The sequence below is a fragment of the Rhinatrema bivittatum genome, chromosome 6 (genome assembly GCF_901001135.1).
Source record: "Rhinatrema bivittatum chromosome 6, aRhiBiv1.1, whole genome shotgun sequence".
NCBI lineage: Eukaryota > Metazoa > Chordata > Amphibia > Gymnophiona > Rhinatrematidae > Rhinatrema > Rhinatrema bivittatum.
The window spans coordinates 62,570,502-62,587,117 of NC_042620.1; the positions used below are offsets into that span (position 1 = coordinate 62,570,502).

Here is a 16,616-nt window from a genome sequence, read left to right on the forward strand (position 1 = left end):
TGGGAGTCATGGGGTGAATATACATACATACATATATATATATATATATATATATATATATATATATATATATATATATATATATATATATATATATATATATATATATATATATTTAGCCACTTCAAATCAGATCACTTTCAGGTACTGTAGGTATTTTACTGTCCCTAAAAGGCTCACAGTTTAAGTTTTGTTCTTGAGGCAATGGAGGGTGAAGTAACTTGCCCAAGATCACAAGAAGTGTCAGTGGGATTTGAATGCTGCCTTCCATAGTTCATAACCCAGTGCTCTAAGCGCTTTGATACTCCTCCAGTCCAGGAGTTGCTAGGAAGCACTGTAAGAAGCTATTTGCATTTTAGCTGCCATAGCTTATGCTTTGCTGAGTTACTTCATTCAATACAAGCGTGATTATTTGTATTTCTTATGTATAGATAAATTTCAGTGTTTTAATAATAAACATTGTAGGGTGAATTTTCAAAACATTTACATGTGTAACATTAGCATATACATGCATAAGTAGCTTGTATATATGCAAACTATTTTATAAACATCAAAAGTATGCATGAATTTTTGGTCTCGGACATACAATTACATGCAAAAACAAGGGGCAATCTAGGGCTGTTCTGAGGTGAGGCCAAGAGATATGCATGCAAGTTGCTATTTTGTAAGAAGCTTATGTGTGTACATTTGGCAATTTATTTGGATTTTATACTAGCTACTTATTTTCTGCAATTGACATCAGACTCTTCTATTGTTTACTATTGATTGGGTGGGAGGTTATTTTTTTATTATTTATTTAGATTTATATTCTGCTTTTCGCACTTTTTTTTTCAGTACTTCAAAGTGGATTACATTCAGGTACTGTAGGTATATCCATATCCCCGGAGGCTTACAATCTAAGGGGGTCATTTATCAAAGTGCTATATGGCATTTTTGCATGCATTAAAGGTGTTTTTTAATGTGAAAATGCCTTAACGTATGCAAAAACACCATAATGCATAGTGCGATGCAAATTAGAAAAAGGGGAGGAGTTTGTGGCCAAGCTTCATAATTTGTGAAGCCATTTTGCATGGCTTTAATGTGTATTTTAACTACACCTTTTTCATTTACATAAACCCATGTGATAGGGCTTTATTGTGCTATGCAATGTTTTCACAAATGCTGTTTTTAGTAGTTTTAAGCTCCTGGAGATCAGGCTAGCTATCAGGGCCCTTCTATAGCCACTTGGGGGAGAGAGGGAGAGAGAGAGAGAGACTAGCTATAATGCCCTCATACTAGGTAGGTATTTATACCTCTATATGAGGCCTACCTAGTCACTTGAGGTGAGTTTTAGGTAGGGGTTAAGGGCCACTTTGACATTCAAAGTGAGACGTACAAACAGAACAGTGCTCTGTTGTGAAGAGAGTGAGGAAATTCACACACAGATGAAATTTGTGCAATGTTCTCTCAGCCTAGCTTGATGGATTCTCTACCTGGGTGACATCAAGCTAGGTTGAGGGAACAATGCACAAATCTCATCTTTGGGTGAGTTTCCTCACTCCGAAGGTCATCAAATCTTCACAAGAGAGCACTGTTCTGTTCATACGTCTCACTTTGAATGTCAAAGTGGCCCCTAACCCCTACTCTAATACCTAAACCTCACCTCGAGTGACTAGGTCTCTCTTCCTCTCCCTCTCTCTCCCCTAGTGGGTATAGAAGGGCCCTGATAGCTAGACTGGATCTGCAGCAGCTTAAAATGGTCCACCCAATGGTTGTATGTAGGAAATACAACAATTCTGGCATTTATCAGAAAGTGCAAAAAAGTTATTGTAGTTTGTGCTAATACCTATGCAAAGCCCCTTTTCCTATCACGTGCAATATTTAGTGCATTTTGATAAATCCAGGCCTAAGTTTGTACCTGAGGCAACGGAGAGTAAAGTGACTTGCCTAAAGTCACAAGGAGCAACAGTGGGACTCAAACCCTGGTTTCTTGGTTTGTAGTCCACTGCTCTAACCACTAGGCTACTCTATGTTTTTTGGGTTTGGTTTTCTACCAGCGGACAGCAGAGTCACGAAAACCGACGCCGATAAACCTGGCGTCAATTTTCATGATTGTAATCCGCCGGTATGGAAAACGAACGCTGGGTTTATCGGCGTCGGTTTTCGTGACTTTTACACATGTAAATGCACTTTACTCATGTAAGTGGGCTTTTGAAAATTGCTACAATATTTGCCATTGAATTATTAATTGGATTTATCTCGTAAGTGCATTTTATGCACATATATGACTTTTGAAAATTGCTATGATTGTGTTTCATTTATGCGCATAACTCCTTTGAAAATTCATCTGAAAGTTTTCAAATTCAAGCCCTCAAGGGCCAGAATTAGGACTGATTTTCAGATTAGCCACAATATTTAAATACACTCTAAACTAGATTCCATGTATGAAAATATGTTTCATGAGTAGTCATTAGGGATAATGTGAAAATTAAACTTGTTCAGTGCAAATCAAACCTGTCCAGGAAGATGGAGTTTGACAAGTCTTACCTGCCTTTTGAATGGGTGAAGTCTTTTAGAGGCAATTGTCAAACTTTGTCGAGGAGCTAAGCGATTCCATTATATGCACACTTTTAACTAAATGAGAAAAGGGCCAGGGCAGGAGCAAGGGGAGAGTGGTGGAAGGAAAATGTGTATCGGAATTTCATTTAAAACTCTCTACTTGTACCTGACTTTGCTGGAAAAAAATCCCCCCAAAATAGGGAAATCTTATTCAAAGGTGGCAGCCAGAAATCAAATGAAAATGTTCTGTCTACAAAAAAAGTCCATATTCAAAAGTCATTTAGATGGATAACTCAAAAATTATCCTTCTAAATTAAAAATAAATTCATGTTCAGCAACTTATCGGGCTGGCATTTGGCGGATAAATCGGGGGGTGTTCCAGGGTAGGTGAGAGGTGCAAAGTTAGCTGGATACGTTATCTGGCTAACTCCACTAGTCTGTTTGAACTAGATAACTTATCTGGCTAACACTGGTCATGCCACTGACCTGTCCTAAGGTTAGCCAGATAAACGTATCTGGCTTACTTTAATATAACTGGATATATTCAGCGGGGCGGCCTGAAGTTGGCCAGATAAAGTTATCTGGCTAACTAGCTGAGCCACACAGCAGCTGAAAATCGACCTCAATGTGTCTGGCCTTGTTAAGGTGTTCCATTTCTTTTATATGTATAAGCCACGGTCTCTGTTTCACTAGAATCTAACTTTGGAATTTTTTGGTAGCAAATTTAGATGAACTATTCCTTGAATTTGAAGTTTTGTGTCTTATGTATCCTAATCCTTGAAGTGCTTTATGTGACTTTAAAATTTAAAAAAATTAAGAAAACAAAAGTCTAAATAGCTGATGAAATAAAATCCACACTAAAACTGGGTCCCCATAGGATGTTGTAAACTAATGGCATGCAAATGACCCACATGTAAAAAAAAAAAAAGCACGCTAGGAGTAAAAAACCATGTTTATTTACTTAAACATTATTTGCATACCAACCTGCATCAAAAACCCAAGCCCTATCTCCCACTCCGGCATGCTGAACTCCCTCCCTGAGGTCCGGCCCAGTGGGCAAGGTAGTCCAGGTCCGGATCTGGAGATCCTTTATCCACTAACCTTTAAATGCTCATTGTCCAGGGGTCCTGACTTTCCCACCACTTCTTGTTGCTGCTTTCCTGAACTCACAAAACCTCTACTTCTCCAAGGGGAATCCTTGCCAGAGAATCTCCTCCAGGCAGGGCTGTTCCCAATTGGTCCTTTTCACTGACACATGTCAGTGAAAGGATCAATCCCCTTTCAGGATAACCTTCTGAAAGGGATTGGTCCATTCACAGCAGTGAATAAACCAATCGACAGTAAGCAAAGGAGTGAATAAATTTACATAAAGTGTCCAGCTCTCAATATTAATATTAATTTTGGACTCAGGAGCAAGCAAAAATGTAAACAACAAGCACCTTTAACTGACATGGGAAGTGTTTCTTATGCTTGCCTTATGGAAATATTCTACAACCGATTATTGAAAACTTCCACTAAGGGGACAATGCTGAGCATCAATGGTTTGAACATGCTTCAGAGGTGAGACATTAATGGAGAAATAGAAATCTGAAATTAATCTTATTGCAATCTGCTCAGATCAGGTTGTGTTGGAGTTAGCGAAGTACAAAAAGACATAAACAAATAAACATGCAGTGTTTTCATTCCTTTTGAGGTGCATTTTGATAGAGCAAGAGCACTTATTCTGGAAGGCGCATCTGGCTGCCTTCCTGTCTGTCCATCCATCCGTACATATGTCTGTGCAGTCTCTGTTGTACAAGCTCATGGCACCTTAGTCAAGAAACAGTGCATGCCTTATGTAAAGCAGGGAAGAAGGAGCAGCAGGAGTCCAGGTTTATTTTTTGCTGGCCCTGTAGCAGCGCAGGACCCAGGAGGGGCACCAGCAGTTCACAGTGCTGCAGCTCCTCAAATCTGCAGACTCTGTGGGCAGCACAGGATGTTGCAGAAGCAGCGAGAGGCCCCCTTCCACTTCCCTTTCAATGTTTTTCATTTCTGCTGGCTCCTTGGCAGCACAGGATTTTGGAACAGCCATGAGATTTCCTGCTGCTATCACTGCAATCACTGCTTCCCATGTCTGCCAGCCCCATGGTATTTTTAGGGAGGAAGAAAGAGGAAATAGGTAAGGGTGTGAGAGGTGAGAGGAGAAATGTGCTTTACAACTTGTTGCATGAAAAGAATGCTAGAGAAGGGGTAGCTTTTAAAACATATGTGTGCGCATCCTGATACTTCACTTTCAATGCATATCCAGCAGAGCTCCCTGCTTCAACGGCAGGGGAGAAGAAAAACAACCAATAAGGGCTGTATAACATAGTCTGGGTAAAACAAATAAGCATGGGTGTAGCTTGCTTATTGCTGCGGCTACTACCCCTAACTAATCAAGCTAGATATTTCACTTGGATGCAGCTCCATCACTGCTCTCTACATTAAAGGTGGGGGTGGAAGGGAAATAAAACCAAGAGCTAAGAGAAACAGATAAGTATGAGAGAAAAAATGTGTGAAGCTTGCTGGGCAAGTTCCCTCCCCAATCCGCTCCAATTAAGGAGCAGACTGGGAGGGAACTTCCCTAGCCCCCTGCCTAACTTCCTTCCCCTTCCTGTCTCCTCCCCACCCCCTAAGCCTAACCTGTCTTTCACCGATTATTTTTTTAATATCTTACTTACTGCTCCTCAGTTATGTGCACTGGCCGGCTGCCGGCACGCATTTCCCCGGGACAGCAGCTAATGGCCGCTGTCCTGACCAACTTCCGGCCTGTCCCTATTTTAGGGCTCGGCACTTGTGCGCATATTGCCACTTATGCATGTGGCCGGGCCCTTTTGAAAATGCGTGTAGTGCGTGCAGGGCCTGGCCACACATGTAAGTGGATATTTTTATGTGCACCGGGCTTTTAAAATTTGGCCTTTAGTAAGTAGAAACGCCCAAATATATTTAGATTTATTTCAGGGAAGGAAGTAGGGATAATAAGGACAGGATAAGGGAAGGAGGAAGGATCATCTAGCATTAGAGGGCTGCTGAAGTTTCCAACCTAAAATACTGCATTAAGCAGTGATTGCAGAATTGTATTCATATCTGAATTCAAATCCATAACTTTATTTCTTAACTTCTTACCTTCTCACAACATTCACAATCATCCATATATTGACACTCTCAACTGTCCTATTCAACATTCTCAAACCAAACCATAATCACAAGGCCACACTGCAGATTATCGGTTTTGTCTGTCATGAATCCATTCCAGTCTGTTGAACATTTGTTCAGAGTCATAGTTTTGCCATCCTCAACTGATTTAAATCATTAACCAGGCAAAGTTCTCAAGGCCCAGGGTGGGCAATTCCGGTCCTTGAGGGCTATAAAGGCAGAGTGCATGCAGATCTCTCTCATGCATACTCATTAGGGATATACTGAAAACTCAATTGGTTTGCGGCCTTTGAGGACCAGAATTGCCCAACCCTACTCCTGGCAGATGATTCCAAAGGCTTGACACTAAAAGGCCTGCTATCAGCTCCCTGATAATTTGACTACTTTTACCTTGACAGCTAAACAAGAAACAGAAATTCTTCCTCTCATGCTATACTCTTAAGGGGCGGATTTTAAAATGGTTACGCGCGTAACCCTTTTAAATCCCTCCTGCACATGCCGAGCCTATTTTGCATAGGCTCAGTGATGCGTGCAAGCCCTGGGATGCGCGTATGTCCCGGGGCTTGAAAAAGGGGGTGGGGAGTGGGCGGGTTCCGGACCCCCGCCGAACGACCTCCTGCAGTCGATCTCCTGCCGGCGCCATTTTCCGTACGGAAAACGATTCGCGGCAGGAAATCACTCCCGGACCCCCGCTGGACCCCCAGGAACTTTTGGCCAGCTTGGGGGGGCCTCCTGACCCCCACAAGACTTGCCAAAAGTCCAGCGGGGGTCCGGAACGACCTCCTGCGTCGAATCGTTTTGGTCTATGGCCGCCGCAAAATGGCGGCGGCCATTTTGCAAAATGGCGCCGGCTGAAGACTACACGATTTAGTGTGCCGGTTTTCCTGCTCTCCCCCTTCCCCCGATTTAGCTACGGACCGCCGCTACAGAGGTAATTTAAGGCTACGGAGGTAATTTAAGCTACGGACCGCCGCTACGGACCCCCAGGTAATTTAAGGCATGAGGGTGGGGGATTTAATTTAAAGGGTCGGGTGGGTTTTAGGGGGTTTTAGTGTGCCGTGTTTTAGTGTGCCGCTAGACCCCCAGGTAATTTAAGGCATTTGGGGGGGGTTCGGGAGGGTGGGGGATTTAATTTAAAGGGTCGGGGTGGGTTTTAGGGGGTTTTAGTGTGCCGGCTCACGATTTTAACGATTTTCACGATACTTTACACACCCAAACGGCAACAATACGATTCCCTCCCCCTCCCAGCCGAAATCGATCGTTAAGACGATCGAGGACACGATTCACATCTCTACCAACGAATACTTTCCGGCTGCACATCCCTATCAACTAGTGCTATACACTCTAACACTCCCATCTTATGTTTTAGACTTCTAGCATTTGCATACAGACATTTCAAAGTATGTTTTTTGTTTGTATTTACAACCTGATCAGTTGACAATAGGAATTCAGAATCTTTCTGCTCTTTACTTAAAGACACCTGGTCCACTTGCAACCTCTCCCTTTTCCCCTAGTATCCTTCAAAGATACATCATTCTGAACCATGCACTTCTGAACGACTGTCAGCTTTCCCCCATCATTTAGTTTAAAAGCTGCGCTATCTCCTTTTTAAAGGTTACTGCCAGCAGCCTGATTCCACTTTGGTTAAAGTGTAGCCCATTCTTTCAGAAATGCCCCCCCCCCCTTCCCCAATATGATGCCCAGTTCTGAACAAACCTAAAACCCTCTTCCCTGCTCCATTGTCTCCTCCATGCATTGAGACTCTGGAGCTCTGCCTGCCTCTGGGGTCCTGTACGTAGAATGGGGAGTACTTCTGAGAATGCTACCCTGGAGGTTCTGGATTACAACTTTCTACCTAAAACCCTAAATTTGGCTTCTGGATCCTCTCTCCTACCTTTTCCTACGTCATTGGTACCCGTATGTACCAGGGCAGCCAGCTCCTCCCCAGCACTGTCTAAAATCCTATCTATGTGATGTGTGAGGTCCAACACCTTTGCACCAGGCAGGCCAGCTACCAAGAAATCCTCGCATCCGTCAGCCGTCCTAATAATCGAATCACCAACTACATTGCTAAGTTCTTTACCTCAAAGAGTATGCTGTGTTTCCCATGATGTTTTAATTCTGTTAACATTTTTGTCCCTATCCTCTCCACTGAATGTCCATGTCATCTATCAACAACCCTTTTCCTTGAAAAAATATATTCTGGTGTTGTTCCTTAATTTACCAACCTGGTGACTCATTCTGTGACATCTTACACTAGAGCATTCTTTCTTCTCATGAAAGTTTAGCTGCTTTTGACAGATTTATATTTTTTAGGTATTTCAAAGTCTATCTTACCTCTCCTATTTCTTGTAAGATATATATTTTTAGGCTCTGAAGGACCGAATTTTCATAATTCTGTGGTATGCGCATTCGGGCGGATTTTAAAAGCCCTGCTTGCGTAAATCCAGGCGGATTTACGTGAGAAGGGCCTTGCACACCGGCGCGCCTATTTTGCATAGGCTGCCGGTGCGCGCAGAGCCCCGGGATGCGCGTAGGTCCTGGGGTTTTTCGAAGGGGGCGTGTTGGGGGCGTGTCTGGGGCGGGACCGGATGACGCAGCGTTTCGGGGGCGGGACGCGGCATTTCGGGGGCGGGACCGGGGGCGTGGCACCGGCCCGGGGGCGTGGTCCAGACCTCTGGACCAGCCCCCGGGTTGGAAGACGGCGCGCCAGCAGTCCGCTGGATCGCGTAGATTTACGTCTGCTTCTCGCAGGCGTAAATCTAGGGACAAAGGTAAGGGGGGGTTTAGATAGGGCTGGGGGGCGGTGGGTTAGGTTGAGGAAGGGAGGGGAAGGTGAGGGGAGGGCGAAAGGAAGTTCCCTCCGAGGCCGCTCCGATTTCAGAGCGGCCTCGGAGGGAACAGAGGCAGGCTGTGCGGCTCGGCGAGCGCAGACTGCCCAAAAACGGCAGCCTTGCGCGCGCCGATCCAGGATTTTAGAGGATACGCACGGCTATGCGCGTATCTTATAAAATCCAGCGTACTTTTGTTTGCGCCTGCTGCGCAAACAAAAGTATGCGATCGCGCTTTTTAAAAAAATCTACCCCATTGAGTGCACTTTGGAAATCAACTAGGTCCAGTGCACATAAAAGTATGCATACAGTCTGCTTTCACACATACTTTTATGCACACTGGGATTAGGTGTTCTGGAGCATGGTGTTGGGGCAGGGATACTTTAAATTTTTAAATTACTTTGTGCATGGAGAATTCTGTGTGCACTTGGTCAATTATGGAGGAATTTTCAAAGCAATTTTATGTGCATTTGTTTGCTTTGAAAATTCTCAAAGTCTGCTTCTAATTTAGGGAATTAGGAACCTAAATTATTCTCTTGAGAATTGACTAAGGATAAATCTCTAAATTTAGGTAAGTGTTTTCACCAATAACCTAAATTTTAATGCCTAATGTTGGCAGTTAAGGGAGTGGATTAAGGTCTGAGAAATAAAGTTAGGTATCCTGTACTGATTTTGAGCTCTAGGCACCTAAATTTGGTATCTAACTCAAGGCAACTGACATTTTTTGTCTTAAATTTAGCACTAAAGTAGGATTTTTAAAGTAGGATTTCTTGTACATCCAAACAACAAAATGGCATGGGCCTCACTGGATGCAAGCTCTGAAGTGTCATAAATTCAGGGCGATCCTCCCGGTGGCTTGCAACATTTTTAAAGTCTCATCAGTGACTCTAGCATTCCTCTGGCTCTGACTAATGCCTTTCCATACAGTTTCACTAAATTTAGATCTTGAGGTCTTTCCCTTTGTCAGTGCACATCAGTTTGTCACTTCTCTCCTCCAACCATGTACTGCTTCTTTGGATTTCTACACCGCCAAGTGCATGACCGTGCTCCTTCTTGCATAGAATTGCATCCTGCCAACCACTTGACCACTCCTGAAGCTTCCATAGATCACTTCTCATTTTGTCTGGTCCTGCAGGCATTGCCACTCTCTTTTAGATCTAAGTATCATTCACAAGAGGTAGAATTTTTGTTTTAATACTTCTGCAATATCACTTACAAAGTTGCTGGGCAGCCTGATCCCCAGGGTCAGTCCCTGAGGCACTTCACTAATCACCTTTCCACAGAGTAAATTTCATTTACCACAACCCCTGTTTGTCTATAACTCTACTAGTTTCTAATCTAGTCCACTAGTAGGGGGTCCATATCAATACATCTCAGTTTGTTTATAAGCTTCCTATGTTAAACAGTATCAAAGCTTTACTGAAATCCACATACACCACATCAAGTGTATGCCTTTGTTTTAGTTATTACCATAACTAAATCTATATAATATATCTATATAATATATTTTTATTTTTCAGGTAAAAACAATAGTCATGCAACAATCTTCACAACCAGCATCACCTACTGAGAAACAGCCTGTATCCTATCAGAGTACAGAAATAGTTCAAAGGAGGATCAAGAATGCTAATCTGCAACATGACAGACTGAGCCAGAGTAAATCCATGATTGTTACTGATTCAGGGCAAATCCCTAAACCAGTAAGTAATATTTTTAAAAAATTACAGGTGGCATTTCTATACTGTAATAAATGTATGTCGTGATTTCCTATTCTAACTCAAATCTCTGTAAAGTTCAAATATTGGAACAAATTGAAATAGAACCTGAATCAGGATGATTTCAGTCTGGTTACATTTTGATGAGAAATATGGATTTCCACTGATATCAAATCTGGGTAAAATCCAGAGGATCTAGAAATAGCTTAAGCAGATCTGTCAATCAGATGAAATGTAGAGTAGATTTCCTTGATGCACTTTGGATTTTCTAGGGACTCACAGCAAGCTTTGCTGATAAAATTGATTTTTAAGTTAAAACAGGTACATAGAACTGACTCTCTGAACCCACAGATTTTATATAGATTTATCGAACCAAGCAGAAAATTTCAATGAAGAAATCTATCCAGACTATTAGGTGTCTTCATTGTATCCCTTTCCTTTATTGATGCATATTGCATTAAAGGTATAAATTAAAACTTGTTTTTAAAATAGCTTATCTTTGGTTGATGAATCTTTGATCAGAAATATCCATTTAATTTTTGGTTAGCTAGTATAAGAATGTTTTTAACTTATTTAAAGGATCTCTACTAACATGCTTTATGAAATAAAAGTAATGGGAATCTGCTGATGTCTGTGCTGGGTAAATTAAAGGAGGTACTTCTAAAAGCATATCTTTAATCCAGTGGCTTAAAGAATCTTGTTATGGCTTTGAGGTGTTGGAGTGGATTCTTGGGTAGTGCGATGATGGCCACTTCCATGGGGAGGCGCCCCGTGAGGAACCGCAGTACTAGGCTAGACTCTATACACGCAGACACAGAGGATTTGTATTTATTATACAGCTTGGAGACTCTGGCCAGGGGGTGGCAGTAGTGAGGTAATCCAGTAGGAGCAGTCCAGGAGTCCTTGGCAGAGGAGACCAGTCCCACACTTGAATAGATGGTAGGCAGTGCGAGGTAGTCCCGGATGTAGACTCCAAGCGCTGAGCTATAGGTGAGACAGTTTGACAAGGTTAGATTACTCACTGAAGTAGATAGCTGTATTGATGGAGATCCTGGCAGACAGAAGTAGTTGAATTGCAGGCACCAAGGCAGGGAGAGCAGGCCCTCAAGGAACGAGTACCTGGTATCCCAGATAGGCACCTGAAAGCAAGCATAAGGGCCTCCGAGGAGCGGGTACCCAGGTTAGAGGTGAAAGACCCCGAAGGGCAGAGAGAGCTTCCAGCAGCTTAGACCGGAGGCATTCCAATCCATTCACAATCCTTGCTAACTCAGAGGGTCATTTATCAAAATGCACTAAGGTGTTTTCACATGCGAAAAGCCCCATATCATATGGTGTAATGCAAATTTGGAGGGAGAGAGAGAGAGAGAGAGAGAGAGAGAGAGAGAGAGAGAGAGAGAGAGAGAGAGAGAGAGAGAGAGAGAGACTGACTAGCCATAGTATGCTCTCCCTAGATAGGTATTTGTATCCCTATGATAGGCCCACCTAGTAACTCGAGGTGAGGATTAGGTATTGGTGTAGGGGGTTAGGGGCCACTTTGACATTCAATGTGAGACGTATGAACAGAACAGTGGTCTCTTTTGAAGATCTGAGGACTGACGGAGAAAGGAAACTCACTCCAAGATGAGATTTGTGCAATGTTCTCTCAACCTAGCTTGATGGACTCTCTACCTGGGTAACATACATCAGGTCTGGCACTTATCGCAAAGTCTGAAAAGGTTATCGCAATGTGCACTAAGTTAGCTCTTTGCATAGGTAAATAGTGCAAATTGTGATAAACTGTAAATTAGCATAAACCATGCCCCTTTCGCTATCACATGCGATACTTATCGCATGTTGATAAATCCAGGCCTCAGTTTGTTAGCAAACGAAGGGCCAGCTAAACACCCGGATGGCATGATGTCACTCGGAGGGGACGCCCCCATGGTTCATGACATGGATTTTATTTTATTTATTTAGGGGTTTTATATACCGATTTTCTTGATACAGATCAAATCAACTCGGTTTACATAGAACGATAGTACATTAACAGTAACTAGTCAAACCTCAAAAGAGGAGACAGATTGTGAGCAGAAGGTAAAAAGTTACATTATAACAAGGGTGAGTAACTAGGAATTGGAAATGAAGAGACAGATAATCAAAGTAGAGAGATATAACAGAGAGAAGGGGCTTGAAGCCAACCTCAGGAGAATAACTCTAGAATTATAACATGATTATATGACATTCTGCTAGTTATTGAAGTACAGCTGATTGAAAAATATCTTAGTAGGATATAGTCTAGGAGACAGGAAAGGCTCTACCGAAAAGCCAAGTCTTCAGTTTCTTTTTAAAATTTATGAGGCAGGTTTCCTGTCGGAGGTCTGGGGGTAGTGTATTCCAAATGGTGGGGCCTGCTGTTGAAAAGGCCCGGTCCCTGATTGATAATCTTTGTACCAATTTGATTGGGGGAACATGAAGGGATCCCTTATAGGCATCTCTCAAAGGTCTAGCTGAAGAGTGTAATTTGAGAGGGTGTAGTAGGTCTAGTGGAGTCTGGTGGTGGATGTTTTTATGAATAATGGTGAGGAATTTGTGAACAATTCTAAAATTAACTGGAAGCCAATGTAGGTCTTTTAAAATGGGCGTGATGTGATCTCTGCGCTTAGTGTTGGTCAAAATCCTTGCAGCTGCGTTTTGGAGTAGTTGCAGAGGTTTTAATGTAACAGCTGGTAGACCTTGTAGGATCGAGTTACAATAATCGACCTTAGAGAACAGGATTGCTTGGAGTACAGTCCTGAAGTCATGGTGATATAGGAGAGGCTTGAGTTTTTTAAGGACCTGTAACTTGTAGAAGCATTCTTTTATAGTATAATTTATAAATTTCTTTAAGCTCAGATGGTTGTCAATAATAACTCCAAGATCTCTAGCATGAGTGATGTGGGAGATAGTGTGCAATTGTTGTAAGTGTAGACTATTTTCAGGGGTGATAAGCAGGATTTCAGTCTTAGCAGTATTTAACACCAGGTTGAGGCTAGTAAGGAGATGGTTAATAGTTTGAAGGTAAGATTCCCATAATTTGATTGCTGAGTCCAAAGAGCCTGTTATAGGAATGAAAACTTGGACATCGTCTGCGTATACGTAGAATTTCAAATTTAGCGACGAGAGGAAATGGCAGAGAGGGAGGAGATAAATATTAAATAGAGTGGGAGATAGAGAGGAGCCCTGGGGGACTCCATGTGGGGAATTAGTATAAGGAGATTCCATATTATTGATTTTAACCTTATAACCTCGATTACTGAGGAATGAGTCGAACCATCTGAAGACAGAATCTGAGATTCCTATGTCAGATAGCCGGTTTAATAATATAGCATGGTTGACTGTATCAAAAGCTGCGGAGATATCAAGGAGTGCAAGCAGGAAGGAGCATCCTTTGTCAAATCCCAGGTATACTTGATCAAGGAGTGATATGAGGAGTGATTCCGTACTATGTTCTTTCCGAAATCCATATTGTGAAGGATGAAGGATATTATTTTCCTCCAAGTAATTTGATAGTTGATTATTTACTACTTTCTCCATGATTTTGGCTATAAAAGGCAAATTAGATATTGGTCGATAATTTTTTAGATCATCTGGGTCCAAGTTTGGTTTTTTGAGGATAGGTTTGAGAGTTGCTAGTTTGAGAGTGTCTGGGAAGATACCTTGTGAAAATGAGCAGTTAATAATGTCTGCTAGGTATTTGGAGATGGAGTCTGGTATTAGAAGCAGTAATTTAGATGGGATATAATCTTGTGGATGAGAGGAGGGTTTCATTCTTTTGAGGATAGTTTCCACCTCTGTAGAATAGGTGGGTTCGAATGTTTCCAATGTTGTGAATGAGTTAGGGCGGTAGAGGGGATCTAAAGAAGGTGTGATAGGATTGGAGGGTAATTTAGCCAAGGTATTAGCGATTTTACTCTGGAAGAAGATGGCCAGTTCATTGGCTTTTGATTGGGCTATATCATCAGAAATTGGTGCTGAAGTAATCTTGGTGAGGTCTGAAACATAAGCGAAAAGGGCCTTTGCATTGAAGAACATATCATGGATACGGTGGGCGTAAAAGTCTCTTTTGGTTCGCAGTGTCATGGTTCTGTAATGATGGAGAGCTGCTTTGTAGATGGCTAGAGATTGAGGATTGGGGGAGTTCCGCCATTTCTTTTCCTTCTGTCTTAGGCTTTGTTTTAATGTGCGAAGCTCCAAAGAGAACCATGGTTGTTTATGTTTCTGAGATGGATTGAAATTCTTTGATGATAGAGGGCATAGATTATTTGCTATGGTTTCAGTGATATTTTGCCAAGAAAGTATAGCTGCATTAGGGTTCGAAAGATCCAAGTTGGGTAGTTCTTTGCATAGAGAATTGTCAAGGGCTTCTGAAGGACAAGATTTCCTATAGTGCAGTGTTGTTGGTGGCAGGGGTGCAAGAGATCATGTCATCATTTTAAAAGTGGAGGTGATCATAAAATGGTCTGACCATGGTACTGGAAGGTAGGAAGGGGATGAGAGTTGTATGAGGCTATTATTTGTGAAGATAAGATCAAGTGTGTGACCCCCTTTATGAGTGGGTTGGGTGATAATTTGGGTAAAGCCCATAGCTGAGAGTGAGGAAAGGAGAGCTTCACAATTAGATGATTGAGGCCTGACATCAATGTGTAGATTAAAGTCCCCAAGGATGATGGAAGGAGTATCCAAGGTCAAGTATTTAGCTATAATTTCCACTAAAGGCGATACATCAAGGTTTAGCAACCCAGGAGGGGCGTAAATGAGGAGGATCTGGAGAGTTTTTGATTTGAACAGGCCTGCCTCCAGCTTAGATGATGAATTGATGGGTTGTTGGGTGAGATTAAGATCTTTTTTGGCTGCTAAGAGAAGTCCTCCTCCTTTTTTCTTTTGTCGAGGTATTGAAAAGACGTCATATATCTGGGTGGGAAGTTGATTTATTAAGACTGTGTCTGTCGGCTTCAGCCACGTCTCTGTGATCGCACAGATGTCTGGTTTGGAATCAAGCAGGTAGTCATGTAAGATATGGGTTTTTTTTTGTAATTGATTGCGCATTGAATAGAGTTAGAGAGAATAAGGCTAGCCCAAGGAATTGGGTAAGAGGGGAGATCATGACTGGAATGAGGTTTCTATATGGTTTGAATTGGTGTTGCAATGGAAATTTCATCTTAGATGAGGGACTGTGGTATAGGATGGGTATTGTGTATCTTTGCATTATAGGTAGAATGAGATTAACGTCGTCAAATGTTGGCAAATAAGTTTATTCTTTAATCTTTGTATGTGTGAGAGAAAGGGAATGTTGATTTCCTATGGGGTAGACTATCAATAGATGAGTGCAGGTCTAGCAAATGGATGTAATAGAGGATTTTAGTTCCCCTAGGGAATGGTCGATATAGAGCGAATAGAGTATATCACTGCAGGGCTAATTGGCAAGAGCTGAGCTGGAGCTCAGGAGAAACTGGTGTGGTTAGCGCAGGTGTAGAGTAAGAATTGGGTGGATAGAGATTGATGTATGATGGTGGCTGTATTTTGATGTATGAGGTCTGAGGCTTCGTAAAGTTGCTGAAGAGACTGTTGTGCTGATTGTGATTGAAATAGATAGTCGGCTGAGGTGGAACCGAAGATCCTGGGGTAGACTCGGGGCACCCTCGGGGCTGAGCCGAAGGGGCGAGACAAAGGGGCAAGCCCCTTTGTCGCGCTTCTTTGGCGCGCGACGCAGGCGCATGGCGCCTGCGGGTTAGTAAATTTAAATCCCCCGCTCAGCTCCCGATTGGTAGCAGGATGTTTGTGGGAGTGTCTCTGGGCCGCGTGTAGGGGCGGCGCGGCTGGTAGGAGGCGCGATCAGTGTCTGGGCTCGCCGGGGGCAATGGAGGTATGAAGGCCTTATCCCGACGGGTCTGGGCGCCGATCGCGCAGGCCTTCACTAGTCCGAGCTCAGCAGTGTTGGCAGCAGCGGCGGTGAAGGGAGAGGATCGATCTGATGCGGCGCAGCGGGTTAGTAAATTTAAATCCCCCGCTCAGCTCCCGATTGGTAGCAGGATGTTTGTGGGAGTGTCTCTCATGTTATCTCATGGATAAAGACGTGGGTGGCGCGTGCACCCTAGGAGGCCCTCAGGAGAAACATGGTGAACACTAGGGATGTGCAGAGCAAAATTTTATGTTCATATTTTTTATGTCCGAAAGGGGGTCCCACTTGCGGCCAATATGGACATAAAAAAAATCCAATGAGTTGGGTATATGTACATATGTGCAAAAAAAAAAATTAAACCCCCTCACCCTCCTTAATCCCCCCCCCAGACTTACCACAACTCCCTGGTGATTGAGCGAGGAGTGAGGACGTCATTTCTGC

The 16,616-nt window shown here is 42.8% G+C and overlaps 1 protein-coding gene across 1 annotated transcript in view; it reads left to right on the forward strand.

Moving 5' to 3' along the window:
- Positions 1-16,616, forward strand: part of ARHGAP15 (Rho GTPase activating protein 15) — a 1,536,288-nt gene that overhangs the window by 40,337 nt on the left and 1,479,335 nt on the right. Inside the window, exon 3 of the mRNA XM_029605409.1 lies at positions 10,064-10,243. Within this exon, the coding sequence (XP_029461269.1) occupies positions 10,064-10,243 (180 nt within the window). The remainder of the gene's footprint in view (positions 1-10,063; positions 10,244-16,616) is intronic.